Source organism: Neofelis nebulosa, chromosome 2 (assembly GCF_028018385.1).
Source record: "Neofelis nebulosa isolate mNeoNeb1 chromosome 2, mNeoNeb1.pri, whole genome shotgun sequence".
NCBI classification, from domain to species: domain Eukaryota; kingdom Metazoa; phylum Chordata; class Mammalia; order Carnivora; family Felidae; genus Neofelis; species Neofelis nebulosa.
Genome location: NC_080783.1, coordinates 6,877,371 through 6,899,410, shown reverse-complemented (window position 1 = coordinate 6,899,410; position 22,040 = coordinate 6,877,371). Strand labels below are relative to the sequence as shown.

The 22,040-nt window shown below is 50.0% G+C and overlaps 1 protein-coding gene and 1 long non-coding RNA gene across 4 annotated transcripts in view; both read left to right on the top strand.

The window, feature by feature from the left end:
- INPP5D (inositol polyphosphate-5-phosphatase D) overlaps nucleotides 1–2,840 on the top strand; it is a 122,574-nt gene extending 119,734 nt beyond the window's left edge. For 2 of the 3 annotated variants that reach the window (XM_058700922.1, XM_058700907.1), the window contains 2 exons: nucleotides 210–823; nucleotides 1,693–2,840. In XM_058700922.1, the coding sequence (XP_058556905.1) occupies nucleotides 210–823; nucleotides 1,693–1,793 (715 nt within the window). In that variant the 3' untranslated portion in view covers nucleotides 1,794–2,840. The remainder of the gene's footprint in view (nucleotides 1–209; nucleotides 824–1,692) is intronic. The other variant, XM_058700913.1, reaches the window with a different exon arrangement.
- Nucleotides 2,841–6,168: 3,328 nt separating this feature from the next.
- LOC131495764 (uncharacterized) lies at nucleotides 6,169–10,559 on the top strand. The gene is made up of 2 exons (XR_009254111.1): nucleotides 6,169–6,882; nucleotides 9,151–10,559. It is a non-coding gene; the product is annotated as an uncharacterized LOC131495764 (long non-coding RNA).
- Nucleotides 10,560–22,040: the final 11,481 nt, after the last annotated feature.

The following is a 22,040-nucleotide window of genomic DNA, read 5'->3' as shown; positions in this document are numbered from 1 at the left end:
AACCATTTGAAAATGAACAGTTGCGCTCGCTTCGGCAGCACATATACTAAAGTGAACATTTCGGGGGCATTCAGAACAATCACAAAGTTGGGAACCATCACCTCCATCCGGTTCCAAACGTTTTGATCCCCGCAAAAGAAAACCCCGTCGGAATTAAGCAGCCATTGTTCACACGTGCTTCTCTGTGTCTCCTCTCTGCCACCCTTCAGGCTCTGCGACATGGGCAAGAACTCAGCAGAACCTTCCCCTCAGGAGGACCCGCAGCTGACCAAGCCTGAGATGTTTGAGAACCCGCTTTATGGGTCTGTGAGTTCTTTCCCTAAGCTGCTTCCCAGGAAAGAGCAGGAATCGCCCAAAATGCTGAGGAAGGAGCCGCCGCCCTGCCCGGACCCGGGAATCTTGTCGCCCAGCATCCTGCTCCCCAAAGCCCAGGAGGCGGAGGGCACCAAGGGGACAGGCAAGCCCGCGCCCGCGCCCTTCCTCAGCCCCACGCCCCGGCTCCGCTCCTTCACCTGCTCGTCCTCCGCGGAGAGCCGGCCCGCGGGCGGGGACAAGAGCCAGGGCAAGGCCAAGGCCCCCGCCAGCTCCCAAGCCCCGGTGCCGGCCAAGAGGCCCATCAAGCCTTCCAGGTCCGAACTGAGCCAGCAGACCCCACCCGCGCCGGCGCAGCGGCCGCCCCTCCCGGTCAAGAGCCCCGCCGTCCTGCACCTGCAGCACTCCAAGGGCCGCGACTACCGCGAGAACGCCGAGCTGCCCCACCACGGCAAGCACCGGCCCGAGGACGCGCCGCTCGGCCGGGCGGCCATGCAGGTGCGCGGTGAGGGTGCGTGTACGCATGCGCGCGAGACCGCGGCCGTGCCTGGGGGCGTGCCCAGGGAGGGGGGGGTGTCCCCGGCCCCACCCCGGCCCCCCTGTGCCTGGGGGCGTGCCCAGGGGTGCCTGTGCATGCCTGTGATAAGACAGCAGGCCCCTGTTTAGATCTCAGAATTTGAACCCAGACCTCCCGTCCCTGCTCCAACACTAAAAGGGCTAAATAAGGCGCTGGGGACAAACTCTCTGAGCCCTCCTGTGTCTGGCCTTCAGGAACTCAGGCTCCACAAACACAAAGACCCCGGATCGTTTACATTTCACGGTCACCATCATTAGTGTTAGTACTTAAATGTTTCCCAGTATTTTGGAGACTTCAGATGCGCTGTCCTCTTCCTTCCTATAAAATAGTTTGTTTGGTTTTTTTTGTTTTTTGTGGTTTTTTTTTGAGCAAAACTAATAGTGGTTAAGAACTACCTCAGGAGCCAGACTGTCTTGGGTTTGGATCCCAGCTCTCCCACTTTCTGGCTCTGTGCCCTGAGCCTCAGTTTACTCATCTGTAAAAGGGGGCTATTAATGGAATCTGCCTCATAGGTTTATAGGGAGGATTGCATTTTATTATATGTTATTACTATGTTATAATTTACATATTAACTATATATTATACATTACATATTATTTCTTCCGTATACTATAATCACATATGCATATAACATGTGCACATATATTAGAAATCAATTACACAAAACAGTGTGTTGGCTCTTTGTAGCACCATGTTAAAGGAAGCCTGATCTAGCCCACCTTATGTAAGGACGTGGGCACCTTCAGTTAGATCTGGCCTGGTGGAGATTTTGGCACTGAGAGTCTTCTGTTCTTGTCCCACAGTAAAGCCCCTGGTGAACTGCCAGCGAGACAGGAGCCCAGAGGAACAGCGTGAAGCCACTTGGACCCTCTCTCAGGACCCCCTGTTGACTCCTCCTACCTAGCTTCCTGTGCAAGGCTTACTATTTTTCAGGAGAGGGCCTAGCTTCTGTGTGGTCACAGAGTGCTCTGGCTATGAAACTTGGCACCAAATGCTAAGGTTGGAAGGGAAAGTGTACTTGGGCCCCCAGCTTGATCTTGGTACTTGGGACCCATGAGCCTTGTTCCGGTCATCATTTTGAAGAAAGGAACTAAAGCGCTGATTTGCAGGTGGAGATATAAAATAATAATAATAATATTAATATTAATAATAATAATGGCTACATGTATGGAGCACTCACCACATGCTAGGTACTGTGCTAAGTGCTTTACAAACATAAGTTGTGTCTTCTTCAGCCAACCGAAACCACATCCCAGACCCCCAGTTCAAAACAGTGTGTTCTGAGTGGTTTGGACAAAGCATTAAAAATTAAGGCCAGTGCCTTCCTGGAGCGAGACAGGGCTTGGCCTTTAGGGAGCTGAAGAGTGAGTGGTTAATTTAGGGTACAACAAACCTGGCCTTGTCTAGCTTCGGTGATGCCCACTGCTTTCGCTAAGGCCCTGGGGGGTCCAGCAGAGCTGGCGCCGAGGGAAGGGATCTCAGTTCTTCAGTCGGAAAGGGAAGGAAAATCAGCTCCTACTCTACAGTGGAGACATCCGGCTTCCACCTGTGCTGGAGATGCCCAGGCCCTCCTCGAGGTGGGCAGCTATCACCAGGCGGTGGGCTGAGCCAATCCCCCCAGCACTTATCTCATTGTGCTAAGAGAAAAGTCTCTGCCGTCGTTCCCAAAGCCGAGCTCTCCTGCCTGGCTGCCAAGCGAGGGTGATCCTCTCTGTTCCAGCTCTCAGGACAGCGTAGCCATCTCCTCCCGAACTCCGTGGCTTTTGGCTCTGCTTCCTTGGTTACTGGGAGGGTAGGTTGGTGGCGTCTTTTCTTGTGTTGCTTTTTTGACATACAGAATTAGTGTAGGAAACCGAATCCAGAAGCGTGAGTACAGGAGAATGGGTACGCACCCCACGTCCCCGTGTGTGTCAGTCTGTGTGACCAATAAATTGTGCCTTTCTCACTCAGATCCCATCTGTGTGGCATTTTTTCCTGACATTCAGCCACAGACATGCTCCTAGGCTGCTGGGGCTGCAGAGTGGCCGGCACGGGAGGAGAGGAGGTTGAGGTTCATGGTGGTGAGGGGCACTCATTACCCTGACTAGAGGGGACTTTGTAGCACCGGGTTGAAGTTGGGCAGAGACCAGTAGATGTTACACGGCTTTGTGGATTCCAGGCCCCGGGCAGCCGGCCAGCTTCACCAGTGTCTCCCCCCACGGACACACCACCATCACCTGCTGTCCTGCAGCCGCCAGGTCCTGCTGGCTCTTGTAAGTGTTCGTGGCTGAGCTCCGGAGACCGTGAACACATGTAAACAGTCCCCAGGTTGTGGGCCTCCAGCTCCCTGCATTCAGGGAGGGCCGGTGTGGGTGCGCTTGACCCACCCCACCCCCTTTCCAGGGTGCTCTGGCCCAGGGCTGCTGTCCCCACCACCTCAGGCTACCCAGCCTCTGCTCAGGTCCACAGACACCAGGCCTGGAGCTGGAAGGAGTGGTGTTCTCAGCAGCCGTGGAGCAAACCATTTGCTTCCCTGCACCCATGGAGCGGGAAAGCCTATCCCAGCTGTATCTCCTCCCTGCAGTCAGATGGGAACCCCTCTCCCTGCAGGCTCACTTCCTGCTCCTCACACAGAAACACCAGAGTCCCCAGGTACTAGCCTTTGACTCGATAGGCCAAGGGCCAAGGTGGAAGGACAGCTGGAGACACCCAGGCATCCTTTAGGGCAACCCCCCCGTCTAGCCATCACCCCACGGCTGAGGACCTGGGCATGATACCTGTGGCTCCTGGGGACCCACTGGCTGCCCGGATGGGTGGGCCTTCCGCGAGCCACCTGTAGCTGCCCACTCAGGAAGAGCATAGACCTGGAGCTTCCACCCCCACCCAGGATGGACGTCCAGGCCCTCGCCACCATTTCTGAGGCTTCCCAGGGGAAATGAGTTGAGGACCAGCAGTGGGGGGTGTGCTTTGGACTCCCCATCATCTTTGCGTTCTAGCCACTGCCTGAGCAAGTGCGTTGCCCCTCACGCGTCTCCCCCAAGTTCTGCCACAGGCTGTGCGAGCACCAACCAGGCTCTGTCAGCTGATGGGTAACAGAGGCCACTGATGTCTGGGACTGGAAACTGAAACGTAAGCTTCACCCTTGTCCTCCCGGCCACTCGGCCCTGCGCCACCCCCCCCCCCCCCCCAGGGTCCCTGACCACCTTCTCCCTGGGCTCTGTCCTGCCACCGCTTTGGGGGACCACTCCAGCCAGAGTTCTCTGCCCCGTCTGCCGTGCTCCCAAACAGCCGACCCCCGTCCTCTGGCAGGATGATCGGGGACCCAGCAATTCCCACCTCTTTGTCACTTGAGTAATTGACCTGTGTTTAGCTTCAGCTAGCCTTCACCAGGCTCCCTAACCGAGAAGACAGGTTGATTAACACGCTTTCCTACAAGGGTGCCCCTACCCCGAAGATGCATTCTGTCGCCCTCTGTGATGGCAGAAGTTGCTCCAGCCGTCATTGTTGAAGAAGCAAAATTTTCCTTCCTTGTGTGATTGTATGAAAGCTGGTTCAAATGGCAGAGTTTATGCTGACGGGAAGGTATAATCGCAATGGATATTCTCCAATGGCAGTTCACACCCAGCATCGCCACCCCCAGCGGCTCCGTGCCAACCCCCCTTCCCGACCCCCCTGGCGGGGAGGGGGTCAGCCACACTGCTCCTCCTTGTTCCTGGGTTTCCGTTCTTTTTCCATGCCATTTTTTTCCACCTCGATAAGAGGGAAGTTAGTGAGTCATTCAGAAAAGCTCTCTCCCACAGCTACCTTCCCTAACCCCAGCCTACAGGTCCTCATCTTCGCTGGTCCTTAAAATAGCTCCTTTCTCTCTGCAAACTAATTTCCATGGAGATCCAGCCATCTGAAGGCCTAGGAGGCTTCTGCAAGGCAGCAAACGCAATGGAAAGAGACCTTTATAATGCAAATGCCTGGTCTCACCCCCACAGACAACCCCACCCACAGTCCAAGAGGGACATCTCCCACCCAAAAAGATCTCGTTTTGGGAAATCTGCACTGCTCCGGAACGACACTGGCAGGTTGTTTCCTGTTCTTTGCTGATTGAGACCCCTCTTCTCAGGTCACCGCAGACCCGTCTGTGCCCTGGACTCATCTGTGAGTGCTTACAGGCTACGTGTGCACAGCTCATGGCCTGCCTTCGTTCCCCCAGCCACATAGGTGTTGGTGGCATGTGCAGGGCCTCAGGGGTCAGCACGCTTATTAAAGGGGACCTCAAGGGGGAGGGGTGGTCAGACAGAATGGAGTTTAAATGTCTTCCGTTTCCTAAAAATATAATCTCATACTGGGCCTTAGCCTTTCTGAACCTCGGTTTCCTTGTCCATAAAATGGGGAGAAGGACGCCATCTGCATGGTGCAATTGTGCAGATTCGTGAGCTCGGCTCTGCAGAGACTCAGGGCCCGCCCTGGTGTGGGCTTCACTGAACATTAACATTAGCCTCTCCCTCTTTCTAGGAGACCAGACAGTGGTATGGGAGGGCTCTGGAGAGATCACACTGGGGAAGCAGGCCGCAATCAGGGAGGTTGCTGAGCTGGGCTTCTTGGGACTATAGGAATGTCCTAGAAGGTGGTGGGTAAAGGCCTCCAACATCTGGGCAAGAGAATGACTAGACAAGCAAGGCGGGGGGTAGGGAAGCCTTGAGAACAGGGGGCTGGCTGGGGCCAGTTGGGCTAGATGAAGTCAAGGAAGGGCTAGTCGAGGCCAGGGCTCTGGTTGGATTGCTTTGGCTACACAGACCAGAGTCACTCAGACCGCCTAAGCCAGTGGAACAGGCCTCAAGGACACGAGGACGTCCCTGTGTGGGCACCCAGCCATGCCTCACAGGGCCGCCCTCCTTTCCATCTGGGACATGTTGGCAGTCCCAGTGGCCGCATAGCCTATGCCGTTCTGGATCGCCCCGTCCCGTGGAAGACTGCTCTAGCCCTTCTGTTTCTCTCTCATTTGGCTTCTTCCTCCTTCCCTAACCAAGTGAATGAGTCACAGCCCACGCTTCATCCTGCAGGCACTGGGGTCCACAGGGACTCAAGCAGACAGTGACATGCTGCTCATGTGTTGAGGCAGGTCAAGGACAGAGTAGAGCAAGTGAGGCTCCTGGGAGTAAAAGGTTCAGGGGCATTCACTCTCAGCTGGCCACCTGAACTTGTACCACCTGAATGTAGCGCCCCAGCGCCGGTCTTGCCTCTGCCCGGCCCCGGCCTTAAAACCGGGGGGGGGGGGGGGGGGGTCGGGGGGTGTGTGAGCACTGCCCGTGGATGCCAGGAGGAGTGATGGTCGGCAGTGCTCCAAACTGCGGCCCCAGCAGGGGCCCCGGGGAGGAGAGGGAAGGGGTGGAGAGGCAGGCAGGAGAGGCTGTCCTTGGAATTCTGTGGAGTCATGTTTTAGTGCATGGGATGTCAATAGAATGTTCACGTCTAATTTTGAGCATATCCCCAGGCACGGTTTGTCTTGCTTCAGTTATTTTACAAACCAGCTTGCAGTATGGGTAGTGGCTAAGAGCACAGACTCTGGAGCCAGAGTGCCTACATGTGCCCCAAATGGGCCAGGCTCCATGCCAGGCTGGGAGGACCCCCAAAGAATAAGGCAGGGCTCCCAGCTTTGAGCAGAGGCCCGTTTGCGGGCTAACAGCTATATTACCATGTGGTAAGAGGTGTGTGGACAACAGACCCGTGCTCTGAATTTCCTTCAGGAGTTAGCTGGGGAAACATTTTGCGACTTAGCACTTAGAAAGGCCATTACCACGGTGGTGAGGATCTCGGGCTCTGGGGTCACACCGCATGACCTTGACTAAGCGCTTCACCTGGCATCGCCTCCTTTTCCCCACCTGCAAAAAGAGAGTGATGTCATGCACTCGGGCTGTCATTGTGAGGGCGGAGAGACCTAACCGTGACGAATCAACCGTGGCTACGTGCGAACCCTCAACGAACGTCTGCTGTAGCCGGAGTGATGATCTGACAAAAGCAGGGTAGGTCTTCGTGTTTCCATTTCAGCCTCAGCTGCCAGAAAGCCCACTTGTGTGGAAGCTGCCGAGTTTTTGCCCCTCACGACTGCTTCTCCCGGTGACTCCTTCAATCCCGGGTTCTTGGGCCGGGTCCTGGCTCCGGATCTGACGAACTGCATGGCTTTGGCCTGGTCACTCCCAGGGCCACACGTGTCCGTGACACCCGGGACAGGAGAGCTAGTGGCCTGGGCCCGTCAGCACTTGGGATTCTGCGTCTCCCTCTCTCCCTGCCCCTCTCCCACTCATGCTGTCTCTGTCTCCCTCTCAAAAATAAATGAACTTAAAAAAAAAAAAAGATAAGGGCTGCTCACCCTAGAGCAGGTTCTCAGCCGTGGCAGCACTGACACTTGGGGCCAAATCAATGTTGTGGGGCCGTCCTGGGCGTTGGAGGTGTTTAGCGGCATCCCTGGCCTCTGCCCACCGGATGCCAGGACACCCCGCCCCCTCCCCAACGCTGCTAAATGTCCCAGTGGATGACGGGGGAGGGGCAGAATCATCCCCGGAAGTGAATAACTCCCGTACCACACTTCCCCTGAGAAAGTTATTCCTTCTGGAGAAGATAAGGACACACTTTCTGACACCCAAAAACAACAGCCAAAAGCAGCAGACCCGGAAGGAGGCTCTCCCCACACATCTGCAGAAATATCACCAGGCCAGTTAGGCTCCTCCCGTTTCAAGGGACAAAGATGTGGGGGTCACGTCAGGGGATGGGGTCCGGCGCCAGGGTGTCTGGAAAGCGAGGAGGTTTCACAGCCGTGCCTGGAGGGAGCAGGAACGGCCGTCGGGGTCCGAGCCCCGTGTGAGCCCCGGGTCAGCCCCGGGGCCCCAGTCCTGAGATGCCATCGGATGCCAGCCACCGTATTCACCACTCTGCTGCTTCTTGTCTCTGCTTGGCCCACGGTCCTAGCCCTTGCTCAGTATGTCCTATGTCTAACACTTCCAAGAGCTTCATTTGGGGTCCGCTAATCTCCACCTGTCTTATTAGTCTGGGTTCCCCAGAAACAGTCTTTGTGACAAAGTAGGGAATTAAGACCAAGAAGGGAAGGAAGCCAATGAAGGACGCCCTGGGAGCAGGCGGCCCCCGCGGCCAGGTGGGACTTATTCCGTGGGCCCCACGCCTGCATCATCCCACCAGAGAAGAGAGCTGGGGGCTTTCGCCCCAGCTCCCATGAGCCTCGGTGAAGGGCCGCCTCTGGAGGTGTTAATTCCTCAGCTCTTCTGGCCCGGGCAGCCAAGACAACTCCGGCGGCCAGAGTGTCATGGTGGGGCACCAACGTACCTACTCCACCAGCTCCACTCCAACCAGAGTGCCCGCTGGCCTCTCCTGTTTGTACTCTGTGCTTTTGGGCTGGTACTCCTGAGTGCTCAGAGACACTGTCTGAAGAGAGACTTAGCGTACGTGTGTCCCGAATAATATAACGAGAGGCTGAATATACAGACAGGGGTCAGACCATACATAGAACTAGAACTCTGACCCGCAAGCTGCCAGGAAGCCAAGCCGTCCTCCACAGTCACCGGCCCAGGGGGGCAGCCTGCAGTCTCTTTGTGACAGTCCAGCCAGCCAATCAACAGCATCTCTAACAACTGGCCCCAAATAGCCAGGATTCGATTAATAACCGAGAGCTTCCCTAATTTTTGTGCCTGCTTCCAACTTAGGACCAACCAGAGAGCCAAATATGCCCCCCACAACCAGTCCCATAGCCACTCGCTTCTAGTTAGCCCGTCTCCAAGCTTCCCTGGGCCCCAGGCTCCCATCGGGGCACACTGCAGACTCCCCGTTTCCCTTGTGAGCTCCCCGACTCCTCTGCCTGCCTTTGAGGCTCTGCTGCAAGGCAGGGACTGTGGCTGTCTCCCTCGCTCTAGCAAATTCTGAGTAGATGGCCTTGGTCTTTCTCATTTGATCGGTCTTCACTTATTTCTACAGTTAGTCTGTCTCAAATAATTCACACTAAAAATGTATGGGTTTTTTTGTTAGAGAGAGAAAGAGGGCACACAAGTTGGGGAGGGGCACAGGAAGGGAGGGAGGGAGAGAGAGAGAGAGAGAGAGAGAGAATCTTAATCAGGTTCCATGCTTAGCACAGAGCCTGATGTGGGGCTTGATCCCGTGACCCTGGGATCATGACCTGAGCTGAAATCAAGAGTCAGACACCCAACCAACTGAGCCACCCAGGGTTTTTAAAATCTGATATTAAAACTTAACTGGGTATCCTGAATTTTATTTGGCAACCCTAGGGATGTTCCATCTATCTGAGGAGCCCATGAAGACTCCAAGACCCCATCCCCCAGAGCAGGAGGACTACTGTGCTTCCACAGCTGGAATGAGGCACTTCAAATCTCTCAGGTACAAGTCTGTAGCAAGCAAAGAGGAGTAATAGGAAATAACACTCACTGCAGACTGGATTGTAAGTTCTGGTTTCCCATCAAAGAGAACCAAATCAAAGCTAAGGGAGTGCTTGTTTTAGGGTAGAATGCTTTTTGTTTGCTTGTTTTTAAATTGTTTATTTTGAGAGAGAGACAGAGACAGAGACAGAGATCGTGTGCACACACGAGCAGAGGAGGGGCAGAGAGAGAGGTGGAGAGAGAGGATCCCAAGCAGGCTCCATGCTGTTGGCGCGCATAGACCAACATGGGGCACAATCCTGTGAACCATGAGACCGTTACCTGAGCCAAGGTCAAAAGCCAGACTCTCAACCAACTGAGCCACCCAGATGCCCCTAGGGTAGAATTGTTAAGCATTAGATGAAAATTGAGAAAAGTATATATCCCCTGTCAAAGCTCTATTTCACTCACGGGGCACCTGGGTGGCTCAGTCGGTTGAGCATCTGACTTCGGCTCAGGTCATGAGCTCACAGTCTGTGGGTTCGGGCCCCGCGTCGGGCTCTGTGCTGACAGCTCAGAGCCTGGAGCCTGTTTCCAATCCTGTGCCTCCCTCTCTCTCTGCCCCTCCCCCAGTCTCACTTTGTTTCACTCTCTCAAAAATAAAAAAAAATAAAATAAATAAAAAAAGCTCTATTTCACTCTTAAGCTAGCTGTGTTACTTTGGTCAAGTTATTCCACACCTCAGGAGGGACAGAATTTGCAGTGAGTTTAGCCACACCACCTGCCTCAAAAACTAACCGAAACAGTCCTCCTCCCCAGAGGAACAGAATAGAATTCTGAGAATCCACAATTTATCATTCACAATGTCCAGCACCCTCTCCAAGATGGATTTATATAAAAAGAATCTGCAATACGTGACCTATCTCAAAAGAAAAGATAAGCAGCAGAGATCAATACCATTCCATAAATTAGAATTAGTAAAGAGGGGCGCCTGGGTGGCTGAGTGTGGAGCCTGCTTAAGATTCTTTCTTTCTCTCTCTCTTTCTCCCTCCCTCTGCTCCTCTCCCCCACTCTCTCTCTCTCTCTTTTTCTAAAACAAACAACAAAACAAAACAAAACAAAACAAAACAAAATGGGGCGCCTGGGTGGCTCAGTCGGTTGAGCATCTGACTTCAGCTCAGGTCATGATCTCATGGTCTGTGAGTTCGAGCCCTCGATCGGTGTCTGTGCTAACAGCTCAGAGCCTGAAGCGTGCTTCACATTCTGTGTCTCCCTCTCTCTCTGCCCCTTCCCTGCTTGTGCTCTCTCTCTCTCTCTCTCTCTCTGTCTGAAAAATAAACAGACATTAAAAAAAATTTTTTTAAGAAAAATATTCTTGAAATACATAGATAAAATCTCAGCAGAGAAATAGACATTTTTTTAAAAAAAGTCAACCCAGAATTCTAGTCCTTGTGAGAAGACCCTTCAAGAATTAAGGTGAAATAGGGGTGCCTGGGTGGTTCAGTCAGTTAAGTGTCTTACTCTTGGTTTCAGTTCAGGTCATGATCTTACAGTTTCGTGGGTTCAAGCCATGAGTTGGGCTCTGTGCTGGCAGCACAGAGGCTGCTTGGGATTCTTCTCTGTCTCCCTCTCTCTCTGCTCCTCCCTTGGTCATGTTCTCTCTGTCTCTCACAAAACAAATAAGTAAACTTAAAAAAAAATGCATTAAGGTGAAATAAAGTCATTTTCAGATAATAGAAAACTTTGCTCTCCGATCTACCACCAAAAAAAGGATAAAGGAATTTCTTCAGGCTGATGGGTTATAACAATAGGTAGAAGCTCGGATCTTCAAGAAGGAAAATAAAGCATCGGAAGTGATAATATGAGGATAAATAGAAAAGACCCTCCTTCTCTTTTAATTTCTTTAAAATACGACTGCGTAAAGCAATGATTACAAGGATTTTATCGTAGTGGTTGCAATGAGTGTCATAAAGAATAGAAGAGGGTGGAAAATGAAGCTATATGCTTGCAAATTTTAGACATTATACTTGACATGGGACAATATTAATTCTGAATAGACTGTGAAGGGCTAAAGACACGTATTTGCATGTCGAGAGTCACCACCAAAGAAGGGGGTTCTTGGGGAACTTCTTCCAGTGGTCTCTGGTCCCACCTCTGTATTCCCTCCATACATCTGGCCTTTTGACCCTTTGCTGTCCCATGCTGAACGCTGCCCTGATTTCTTTGCTCTACAAAACAGCACTGCTGCAAGTCCACAAGTAAGACGGAGTTCAGTGAAACTGTAAGACAACGGATGGTTGGTCCATCACAGAACATCCTGGCCAACAACTTACAAATAACTATGAGACATGTTTGTTCTTTTTGTTTTTAAGTTCATTGATGTATTTTGAGAGAGAGAGAAAGAGAGCAGGGAAGGGCAGAGAGAGAGGGAGAAAGGGAATCCCAAGCAGGTTCCACTCTGTCAGCATGGAACCTGATGCAGGGCTCGATCCCACGAACCGTCAGATCGTGACCCGAGCCGAAATCAAGAGTCGGGCACTTAACCCACTGAGCCACCCAGGCGGTCCTAGACAGGTTTGTTCTTACAAGTCTTCAGTTACCCGGCCGCCAGCAATTTTTCCCTGATCTCCTTTCCCCGGGACCCCCTGCCCCCACACTTGCCCTCCACGATCTTCCCGCTTTGTCCTATTGGGTAACATGTTCTGCATCTCATTCAAAGCCCATCCTGGCCATGCCTTGGGGGCCAGCACCTCATAGTAGGCATGATCCTCCAAGATGTTCTGCTACAGAAAAGTAGTTTCCTCTCTGAAAATCTCCAGTACTAGCTTTTAAACCCATTTTCCTTCCTTCCTACATACAGATAACACGGTAGAGCTGTCTCCTGGCTCCCTTCTCTAGTAAACGGAGCAAATGAGCTCCAGTGCAAACCTGCATCATCCACTCATGCAGGTCCTGCGCCAAACAAGTGCCTTAGAAGCATCAAAGCTCACCCTTACTGGCTATGGGTACTGAAGTGTCCCCTCTGGGATCCCACTCCCCGTCTGGCTTATTTTCTCATCCAAAATATCACTTTATGAAGCACCGCCTACGCGTTGGGCACCCAGTGTTTGTTACATACACAACCCTCCCTAAGAAGGGCTTTTCAGAAGCCTCCTTAGAAAATTAAAAAAAAAAAAAAATCCTAGTATCTGCTATTTCTCTGTATCATCTCCTTGTTACTGGTAAACACAGGGCCACCTGAAAGCCAGCTTAAAATGCCCAAATCTGACTGTAAAAACTTCGTGCCAGCCATCTCTTGCCATGTAACACAGCACCCCCAAACCCAGTGGCTTTGAACAACACTCATTTTGCACACAAATCTGCAATTTGGTCAGGGCTGGTTGGAAACAGCTGGTCTCTGCTCCCATCACCGTTACTGGGTGAGCTTGAAGGCCGGGGGCCAGAACCATTGGAAGTTCATTCGTTCACAGGCCTGGTGGCTGATGCTGGCTGTCGGCTGGGACCTCAGTGGTGTGGGAACGGCTATGGCCCAAGTTCTGAATTGCTGTGCTGCATTCCAGGTGAGGCGAGCCCACATTCCAGGAGGGAACCAGGCTTCACCTTCTGCTGGGGGAAGTGTCAAAGAACTCACTTTTTTTGGTTTTGGTTTTAATTTTTTAAAATCTTTATTTATGTTTGAGAGAGAGAGAGACAGAGTGCAAGCGGGGGAAGAACAGAGAGAGAGAGGGAGACGCAGAATCCAAAGCAGGCTCCAGGCTCCGAGCTCTCAGCACAGAGCCCGACACGGGGCTCAAACCCACAAACCGTGAGATCATGACCTGAGCTGAAGTCGGAAGCTCGGCCGACTGAGCCACCCAGGTGCCCCTTGTTTTTGTTTGGAGAGAGAGTGCACAAGCAGTAGAGGGAGAGAATCTCATGACCCTGAGGTCACGGCCTGAGCTGAAACCGAGAGTTGAACGCTTCAACAACAGAGCCCCCCAGGTGCCCCTCACAGACATGTTTAAAACCCCACAGCCTTGAGAAGAAATGTTGCTGATAACTGGGCCGCATAATCCACAGGAAGCCTCTTAACATCCTCCTTGCCAGTTCTCCCCACAGATCAGGGCATCCTGCTGCTTCTCTCCTCCCCTCCCCCTCCTCCCACCAGGACTGACGCCCAGTCTTCCTCACTCTGCTCTCTGCAATTCCTCTTACACCAAGCTACACTTAGACGCTCATGTTTTCCCTTTCCCTGTAATCCACCTCTGGCAATTTCCTCAATGGAACCAACGAAGTCTTCCCGGCCTCGGGAAGAGGGGAGGAGTTGGGTTAGGTAGTCACCTTTAGCATTTTTCATGCTAACCCTTGAACATCACAGGTTTGAACTGCAGGAGTCCGCTTCTACGTGGATTTTATTTTATTTTTTTAATTTTTTTTTACATTGATTTATTTTTGAGAGACAGAGAGGGAGCATAAGCAGGGGAGGGGCAGAGAGAGAGGGAGACACAGAATCCGAAGCAGGCTCCAGGCTCTGAGCTGTCAGCACAGAGCCCGACGCGGGGCTCGAACCCACGAACCGTGAGATTCTGACCTGAGCCAAAGTCGGACACTTAACTGACTGAGCCACCCAGGCGTCCCTACGTGGATTTTATTTTTATACAGAATATACTGCAAATGTATTTTCTCCTATGATTTTTAATATCATTTTCTTTCCTCTAGCTTACGTTATTGTAAGAGGACAGTAGGTAGAGTTCACACAGGAATTGTATTTCCAGTTAAGCCAGTAATTGGGATAGACTGGACCTCTTTGTGAGCACATAGCTGTGAATATAAATAGATACACCTGAACGTATAGGGAAAAGGGCACGCTCAAGGGATACCTTAAATGAGACCCTGTTTACAGAGACTCGGGCAGAGTGGACAGAGCCAGCAAGGGTATTGAGGCACCCAGGGACCAGCCACAGCAAGAAGACACTACCTCCCTTAGACCACTTGCTATCTAAGGCAGTGAGAGTTAGAGTCAGAAAGAGGGGTCCCTGCTAGACGCTGTAGCCATAAAAGAAACCAGGAAGAGCAGAGAAGGGCATGGCTTAAAGGCACCCCTCCCTCCCTTTTTTCCTTCTCTCTTTTTAAAGTTTTATTTATTTATTTTGAGAGAGGGCGAGCAGGAGAGGGGCAGAGGGAGAGAATCCCAAGCAGGCTCTACGTGCAGAGCCTGATGCGGGGCTTGATCTCAGGCACCATGAGATCATGACCTGAGCTGAAATTGAGAGTCGGACGCTTAACCAGCTGAGCCCGCCAGGCACCCCTCTCCTCTTTTATCCCTCGCTGGTTCTTCCATTGCCCAAGCCCAAAGCAGAGGCCAGAAGGCAAGGAAGCTCGGGCAGCGACACTGTCCGTAGGGGGGGTCAGCCTCTGGATAGGGAACACACCGAAAAGCGCAAAGAATGGAGGAGGGGAGCGGACAACGGCACCAAAATCAGCAGCAAAATCCGCTACAAAAACGGATAAGATCACCTTTTGCCAGCAACTCTTCCAAACTAGACATACATTGGGAGTAAAAGATGGTGGGGGGGGCACATATTTAAACAGTTAATAAAAATAGACAGTCACAGTAATTGGCATGACAGCCGCTCTTAATTACACGAGCTAATGGAGTGGGATTCCTGGCATGACTTACTCCAAAGTAATTTATATTTGGCTTGGAAAGCAGAATGGTTTTTATAACAGATTTTCCTAATTATGTTTTGCTTCTGTTAATACGAGGATTTGATTCCTCAAGTAAATACCACCTGATCACAAAGCGGGACGGCTCAAAAGCACACTGAGCACCAGGTGGAAGACAGCCTGGGGTTTCACAATTTGCTACAAACGGCGCAGAAGTAAATGGCAGGTTTTGCTTTGGTTTCCCAGGAGCTGCTCTCTCCAGCTGGTTTGCAGAAGCGTGAAGGGCAGCTACTGTGTCTCAGGCTTCTTCTGGATTCCCCCCCACCCCCACGCCAAAATAATAACACTCGAAGTTTGCCATGGGTGAGGATCGCCTGCCCAACCTGCAACAATGCATGTTCCCAGGCCCACCAGAGTGCAGGCTTCCCTTGGTCCGGATGGTGCCTAGGAATCTGAATTTCAGTGGGGAGCTGCTGTTCAAACTGCTGCACATAGTCACGTGCAAAGGAAGCAAAGTGGTGTAATAAAGCGGGGGAATGGTTTGGGGTCAGAGCTGGGTTCAAATCCCAACTTTGCCATTGATTAGTTGAGACCAGTTTCCTTCTCCTTCATTTGCGAAAAGGATGATAAATATACATGAGTAAATATACATAAATATACATATGCTTGGAAGTGATAAATGAGAAGTGAAAGTCATGATTAATACATCATGGTGCTCACTGTTTGTACCCAGAAGCTTCCTGATTGAGCCTTTCTCAAGATAATTGGGTTCTGGGAGTCCTACCTTGCAAGACCCATGAGGACGGCACCTATAGGGTGTGCCGGATCTGATGGCCAGCGCTGTGTCCTTGCATTCAATGGACATCACTGAGACAGCATATTTCATACATTTCAGAGTTTTCGAGGCTCACTCTTTCCTTGTTTCCACTCAGGAAATTATTATTCATCCCGCAGCATACGGACAACAGGTTTTTGCCCAATCTCTCTTGCTGCTGGCATTATACCATCCAACAATATGGTGTTAACAAAAAATATTAAAACTAGCCATCTTAGATTTTTGGTTCTGGTTCATAAAGTAACATAACGAAAGGGAAAATCTTTCACACAGTCCCGATGGTGCAGAACCATTTAGAAATGATTCTAAATATAGATTCCCAGATGACAGAAGGGTTGTTTTATGTCATTCTGTGATTTCTTTTTCACAGCATGTTCTATGTGCTGGCATAAAAGATTTTAATGAAGTCAGAATGCTAAATTTAAGTGAACCTTTGCTCTCGTTCATTGCAAAATACAGCTCGTTGCCATTTAATTGGCTGTGCGTCTTGGCATCAGACCCACAAGCACCAAAACAAGAATCAGACCTCATAATGCAACCGTCTTGATTGTGCCCAGATCCTCTAACTACCACTGTGGGACTTTCCTGATCTTTTATGTAACTGACCTTCAGTGAATACATGCAAAAAAGAGTTTCCAATTGTTCCTCTTAAATCACCCTAATTGGACATGAGTATGTGATCATCTATGACTTGAATAGTTTACATAATCTAACTACTAATCCTTGATGATATATGATAAGCTCCAATTTTTTTGGTCAATAAACAGCCTATGAATACTGCGTATTATGGGGAATAAATTTACACCGCAAGCTGTTCAAAGCAAGCCATTCAAAACGTTCACTTATAACTTAGGGACAACATCGACAGTAACCTGTTAGTGACTATAATATCTGAAGTGGCTCCGCCAGAACCATTCTTCCCAATTTAGGAGTGCATAAAAATCACTCGAGGAACCTGCTTCAAAATGCAGGTTTGGGGGCCACTCACAGAGAATCTGATTCAGTAGCCCTTAGGGACAGGGCCAGGTGAAACCAGCCACATGCATTTTAGTCAACTTCCCAGGTGATGCTGATGTAGCTGCTTGGCTGATGTAGCAAGTCCATTTGTCCTGGGGGAACTGCCCATTCCCTCACCTGGGGGCAGACTCCAAAACTCGGCATCCTCTCAGCACCGGGCTGGAGGCAGGTGTGTGTCTAGGATTAAGGACCGTCCTTCGGCTCTTGAACTTCTCTTGGCCTGGCCACATGACAGTCTAATCACAAACAGGGTAAATTTACGAACATCTAGCGGGTTACCTATCTCAGGATTGCTAAGAGAGGTTCTAATACCAGTTGCCTTTAAGGCCAAATAAAAATACACAGTCATACGCGTTCTTTGCTTGATCCTCACTACTCAGTAGGGTGAGTCTTGCCCATATTTTATAGAGAAGGAAACTGAGGTTCAGGGAGGTCAGGGCACTTGGCCAAGTCCACAGAAGAAAGGTGGAGAAACAAGTCTCCAAACTGTCTTCAGCCTTCAAATGCATGCTTTCCAACTCCTTGTCAAGCGTTCGGTTGTATTGCTAGGATACGTAGAGGTGGGTTAAGCATTTTACAGAAAAAATAAGCTAATTACCTCTCGGAATTAATTTTCTATGCAAGAGGAGACTGTTCTGCATTCGCAGAACAGCAGTGACACAGGAAATGATCAAAATTCTAAGAAAACTTTCCTTCAGTCTCTATCTTCAGACCTTTTACAATGCTTCCATCTTTTGGTTAGGAGTGAAAATAGAAAAGCAAGTTGAGTCCTGGTTTGCCTCACATTTTCAAACCCACTATCAGTGGCCCGGGGTGATGGAACCGCATCCCGGAGGGATCAGAAGAGTAATCCTCACAAACCCACCTCTAGAATTTCCCTTCGTCTTTTGCAGTTTGCATGATTTTGTAGTTTTGACGGTCTGCTCCGACTGCCACGACAAAACACCATACTGTTCAGTTTCCGGTGAGAGCCCACTTCCTGGTCCCCAGGCGGCCAGTTTTCTCAATGTCTGCACGTGCATGGCAAGAGAGAGGGAAAGAGATCTCTATCCTCTTCCTCTTTCTATAAGGCCAACATTCCTATTGGATCAGGGCCCCACACTTATGACCTCATTTAACTTTGTCTCCTGAAAGCCCTGTGTCCAATTATAGTCACATCGGGGGGTTAGGGATTCAGCACACAAATTTTGGGGACGACCCAAGTCAGCTGATAGGAGATGGAGTCAGTCATTTTCCAGGAAAGCAACTTTGGAAAGGTGCAAGTGGGAAGCTTTTCCTAAATGAAGACAGAAAGTCCTGTCTGAGAAGGTACCCTTCCAACCCTTTGGTGGAGAAAGGGATGGTGTAACCGGAAGTCAACATGTGGGGTTTCCAGCCCTTAGGCAGAGCATGAGAAAATTCAGAACTCTGAATCTGGTTCCATAGTGTCTCAGGCAGAGTTGTATGCAAATGTGTACATAATGGTACATTTCCCGGAGAGGTTTGTTTCAACCTCGAAGGCTTCCCTGCTGGTTTTTGGACATATCGGGCAAGCTCTGGCCTTAGAGCTGCCTTGGGCCGGGTTCCCTAGAAGCAGAGCCTGAGACTGGGGTTCTCATGCAAGGGATTTATTGAGGAAATGCTCTCAATCCAAGCATCAGGAGAGGCATTGAGGGCAGCAGGATAGGTCAAAGAAGTTAGGCAGAACTGTAGTTTCAGAAGAAGTCAAGCCTAAGCCTGCCCCCTGGGCAGCTTGGGAAGGGACGTACATCACACCATGGAGATTGTCCTGTGCAGAGGTTAGGGCACTGGACACCTATGCCGCCTCCCATCAGTTAGTCATTGGCCACCTCCCAGGCATCTCTAGGAAGGGAGGTCAGCCTATGGCAATCCTCCAGAGAAGGGGACGAGTGTGAGCTTTTAACAGCCAACAGCCACTACAACAGGGGGCCGGGGGCACAGGCTGCTACAGAGCATTGGGTGGCCTCCAACTGCACCTGCTACGGAGCCTGCCCTAGCTGGGCCCTCTGCCTGAATGCTCTCCCCCTAGATAACCTCTTAGCTAACTCCTTCACCTCTTTAAGGTCTTTGCTAAAATCTAACCTTCTCAGGGCGCCTGGGTGGCTCCGTTGGTTAAGTTTCCAACTTCAGCTTAGGTCACGATCCTGTGGTCCGTGGGTTTGAGCCCTGCATCTGGCACTGTGCTGACAGCTCAGAGCCTGGAACCTGCTTTGGATTCTGTGTCTCCCTCTCTCTCTGCCCCTCTGCTGCTCGTGTTCTGTCTTATTTAATTAATGTTTAATTAAATAAACATTAAAACATTTAAAAAACAAAATCTAACCTTCTCAATGAGGTCTATCCTGGCCACCCTCTCGACATGCAAACTGTACCCCTACCCCCCACCATCATCCTTACTCTGCTCAACTTTTTCTTTTTGGCCATAGCTCCCATTGCCCACACGCATACATAATTTGCTTCTTTCACATGCCCAGGTTTTTTTTGGCTTGTCTCTCCCCATTAGAATGGAGACTCTTTAAGGAAAGAAATACAGGTCTAGCCATCGCACCTAGAATACTGCCTGGCACATATTAGGCATTTAATAAATTCTTGCTGAATTCACTAATTAAGTCTCAAAGGGGCCCTGACCCAAAGAAAGGAGGCAGTCAAGAGCCTAAGGAAGGAGATGATATACAAGGGCTCTAGCCAACCCACTGGGCATGTAGGCCCTATACCTCTATACCTCTCCACCCACTGGGACCTGCAGGAGGGGTACCCCGACTTCCAGGAATACATGGATGATATCATTTTTGGGTCCAAATGAATGTAAAGTCACCATTACAATATGCTCTGGGTCCCGCCCAACACAGCTGCTGAGCTGGAGGACTTCAGCTTCTACTTACCCTTCTGAAATTACTTGGTTTTCACTCTCCCTCAGAAGTTGCAACTTGGGGAGTGCCTGGGTGGTTGAGTGTCTGACTTCGACTCAGGTCATGATCTTGTGGTTCATGAGTTTGAGCCCCACATCGGACTCTGTGCTGTCAGTGCAGACCGTGCTTCGGATCCTCTGTCTCCCTCTCTCTGCCCCTCTGCTGCTCTCTCTCTCTCTCTCTCTCTCAAAAATAAATAAACCTTAAAAAAAAAAAAAGAAGTTGCATCTTGGGAAAACTGTGGTCCCCCTGATAGTACCTTACTTAGCAGAACTTCTCATTCAAAGACACGACAACGCCTCATAAACAGGAAATGAAGAATTTTCACACCTTCCTGGGAGGATGCTTACCAAGGTTAAGTGACCAGGCCAATAGCCACGTTCTATCTGCCTGATAAAAAAAAAAGCTATCTTGGACAAATCCTGAAAAATATATATAAAAAAAAAATCAAATCTTTCCAGCCTTCCCCCCAAAGAACACATAGGTAATTGTCTACCCCTAGCCTGGGCAAAAGGGGCAAAGAATTTAGACAGATATTACCCAAAGAGGATGGATGATGAATAGAGGAATTGATGAGAAAATGTTTAATGTTACCAAAGAAATGCAAAGTAAAACAACAATTGGATGCGATTATCATCTATCAAACCGAGAAGATTTTTTTTTTTCTATTGTACTACTCAAACTGGTGAAGATGTGGTCACAACGAACATTCTGCAGCACGGGTGGAAGGTACAGTGGTGAAGGCTGATGGAAAGTGCGTGGCCAGCTGTTTTTAGAGACTTTGCTATCTTCATCATCTTTAACCTACTAGAGTCAGAGCCCTGCTGGAAACCTGTTCGGTAGAATCTGAAATTCAGATGGTGGAAGGCAGGGAGGCCTTCTGAAACCAGCCATTAGGGTTTCTAGCAGGACTAAAATGGCAGGAAGAGAAAGGGAGAGAAGCAGATTACTTGCGTGAGTGGGCAATAGAGTCCCTAAACGTTTTCTTTGGCCTCACTTTCTATCACAATGACAACTTTCTTTTCTCTTCTCTTTTCTCTTCTCTTCTCTTCTTTTCTCTTTCCTTTCCTTTCCTTTTCTTTTCTTTCCTTTCCCTTTCCCTTTCCTTTTCTTTTCTTAATTCTATTAGGAAATTATACTTTTGGGCACCTGGGTGGCTTAGTCGGTTAAGCGTCTGACTTCGGCTGAGGTCACGATCTCACAGTTCGTGAGTTCAAACCCTGCATGGGCTCTGCACTGACAGCTCGGAGCCTGGAGCCTGCTTCAGATTCTGTGTGTCTCCCTCTCTCTCTGCCTCTCCCCTGCTCACACTCTGCTTCTCTCCCTCTCCAAAACAAATAAACATTAAAAAAAAGAAAGAAAAGAAATCATACTTCCGGGAGCTCCTGGGTGGCTCAGTCGGTTAAGCATCGGACTCTTGATTTTGGCTCAGGTCATGATCTCATGGTCTGGGGTAGAGCCCTGTGCTGGGCTCTGTGTTGGGCGAGAAGCCTGTTTAAGATTCTCTCTCCCTCTCTCTCTGCCCACCCCCCTTGTGCTCACTCTCTCTCTCTTAAGGAAAAAAAAAAAAGAAATTGTACTTCTGGTGACAAACATGTTTTCAGGTCTCTCAGACATTTTATAAATCCTCAGATAATTGTGTGACCAAAAGGTCATTTGCTCTGTCAAAAACATTTACTCAGGCTGAAATGCCATTTGTACACATTTTCTTCATATAACTTGACTTTGCCCCTGAGTCAGATAATAGAGCTGAATCCAGCATCAAAATATGTAAACCCTTCCACCTGAGATGCAGACGTCAGCCAGGGCAGAGACGGGCTTCAGAAAGCATGGTGCGTGAGGGCATCGTTTCGAGTGAGGGTGTGTGCGTGTGTGCCCAAGGACAACTTTTGTCACGTTTACCCTGTGGCCCAACAAATACAGGAATTTAGTCTTATAATTGGAATTGTTGATTTTGTGTACTTTTGACAGCTGAATCATGTTTCCCATAGTTCTGGAAACTTCTCTCTGCACATGGCTCTTCGTAACCTGGAGCCATGTTAATAACTATTTTATTTTCAAAATTCAATAATTCAAAATTCAAAATTCTCCCCCAAAAAACATTTTCTAAAGTCTCTTCATATTCTTTCTCTTCGAACTTCACTCACTAAAAATCAACCAAAATTGGAGTTTTTTCTGTCTCCACTAGAATAGACTCATCAACAATGGATAGTTTATTTTTCAGGGAAAACATTCACTGATTAAAAAAAAAAATAGCTTGGGGCGCCTGGGTGGCTCAGTCAGTTGGGTGGCTGACTACAGCTCAGGTCATGATCTCACGGTCTGTGAGTTTGAGCCCCCCCATTGGGCTCTGTGCTGACAGCTGAGCAAGCTGGAGCCTGCTTCGGATTCTGTGTCTC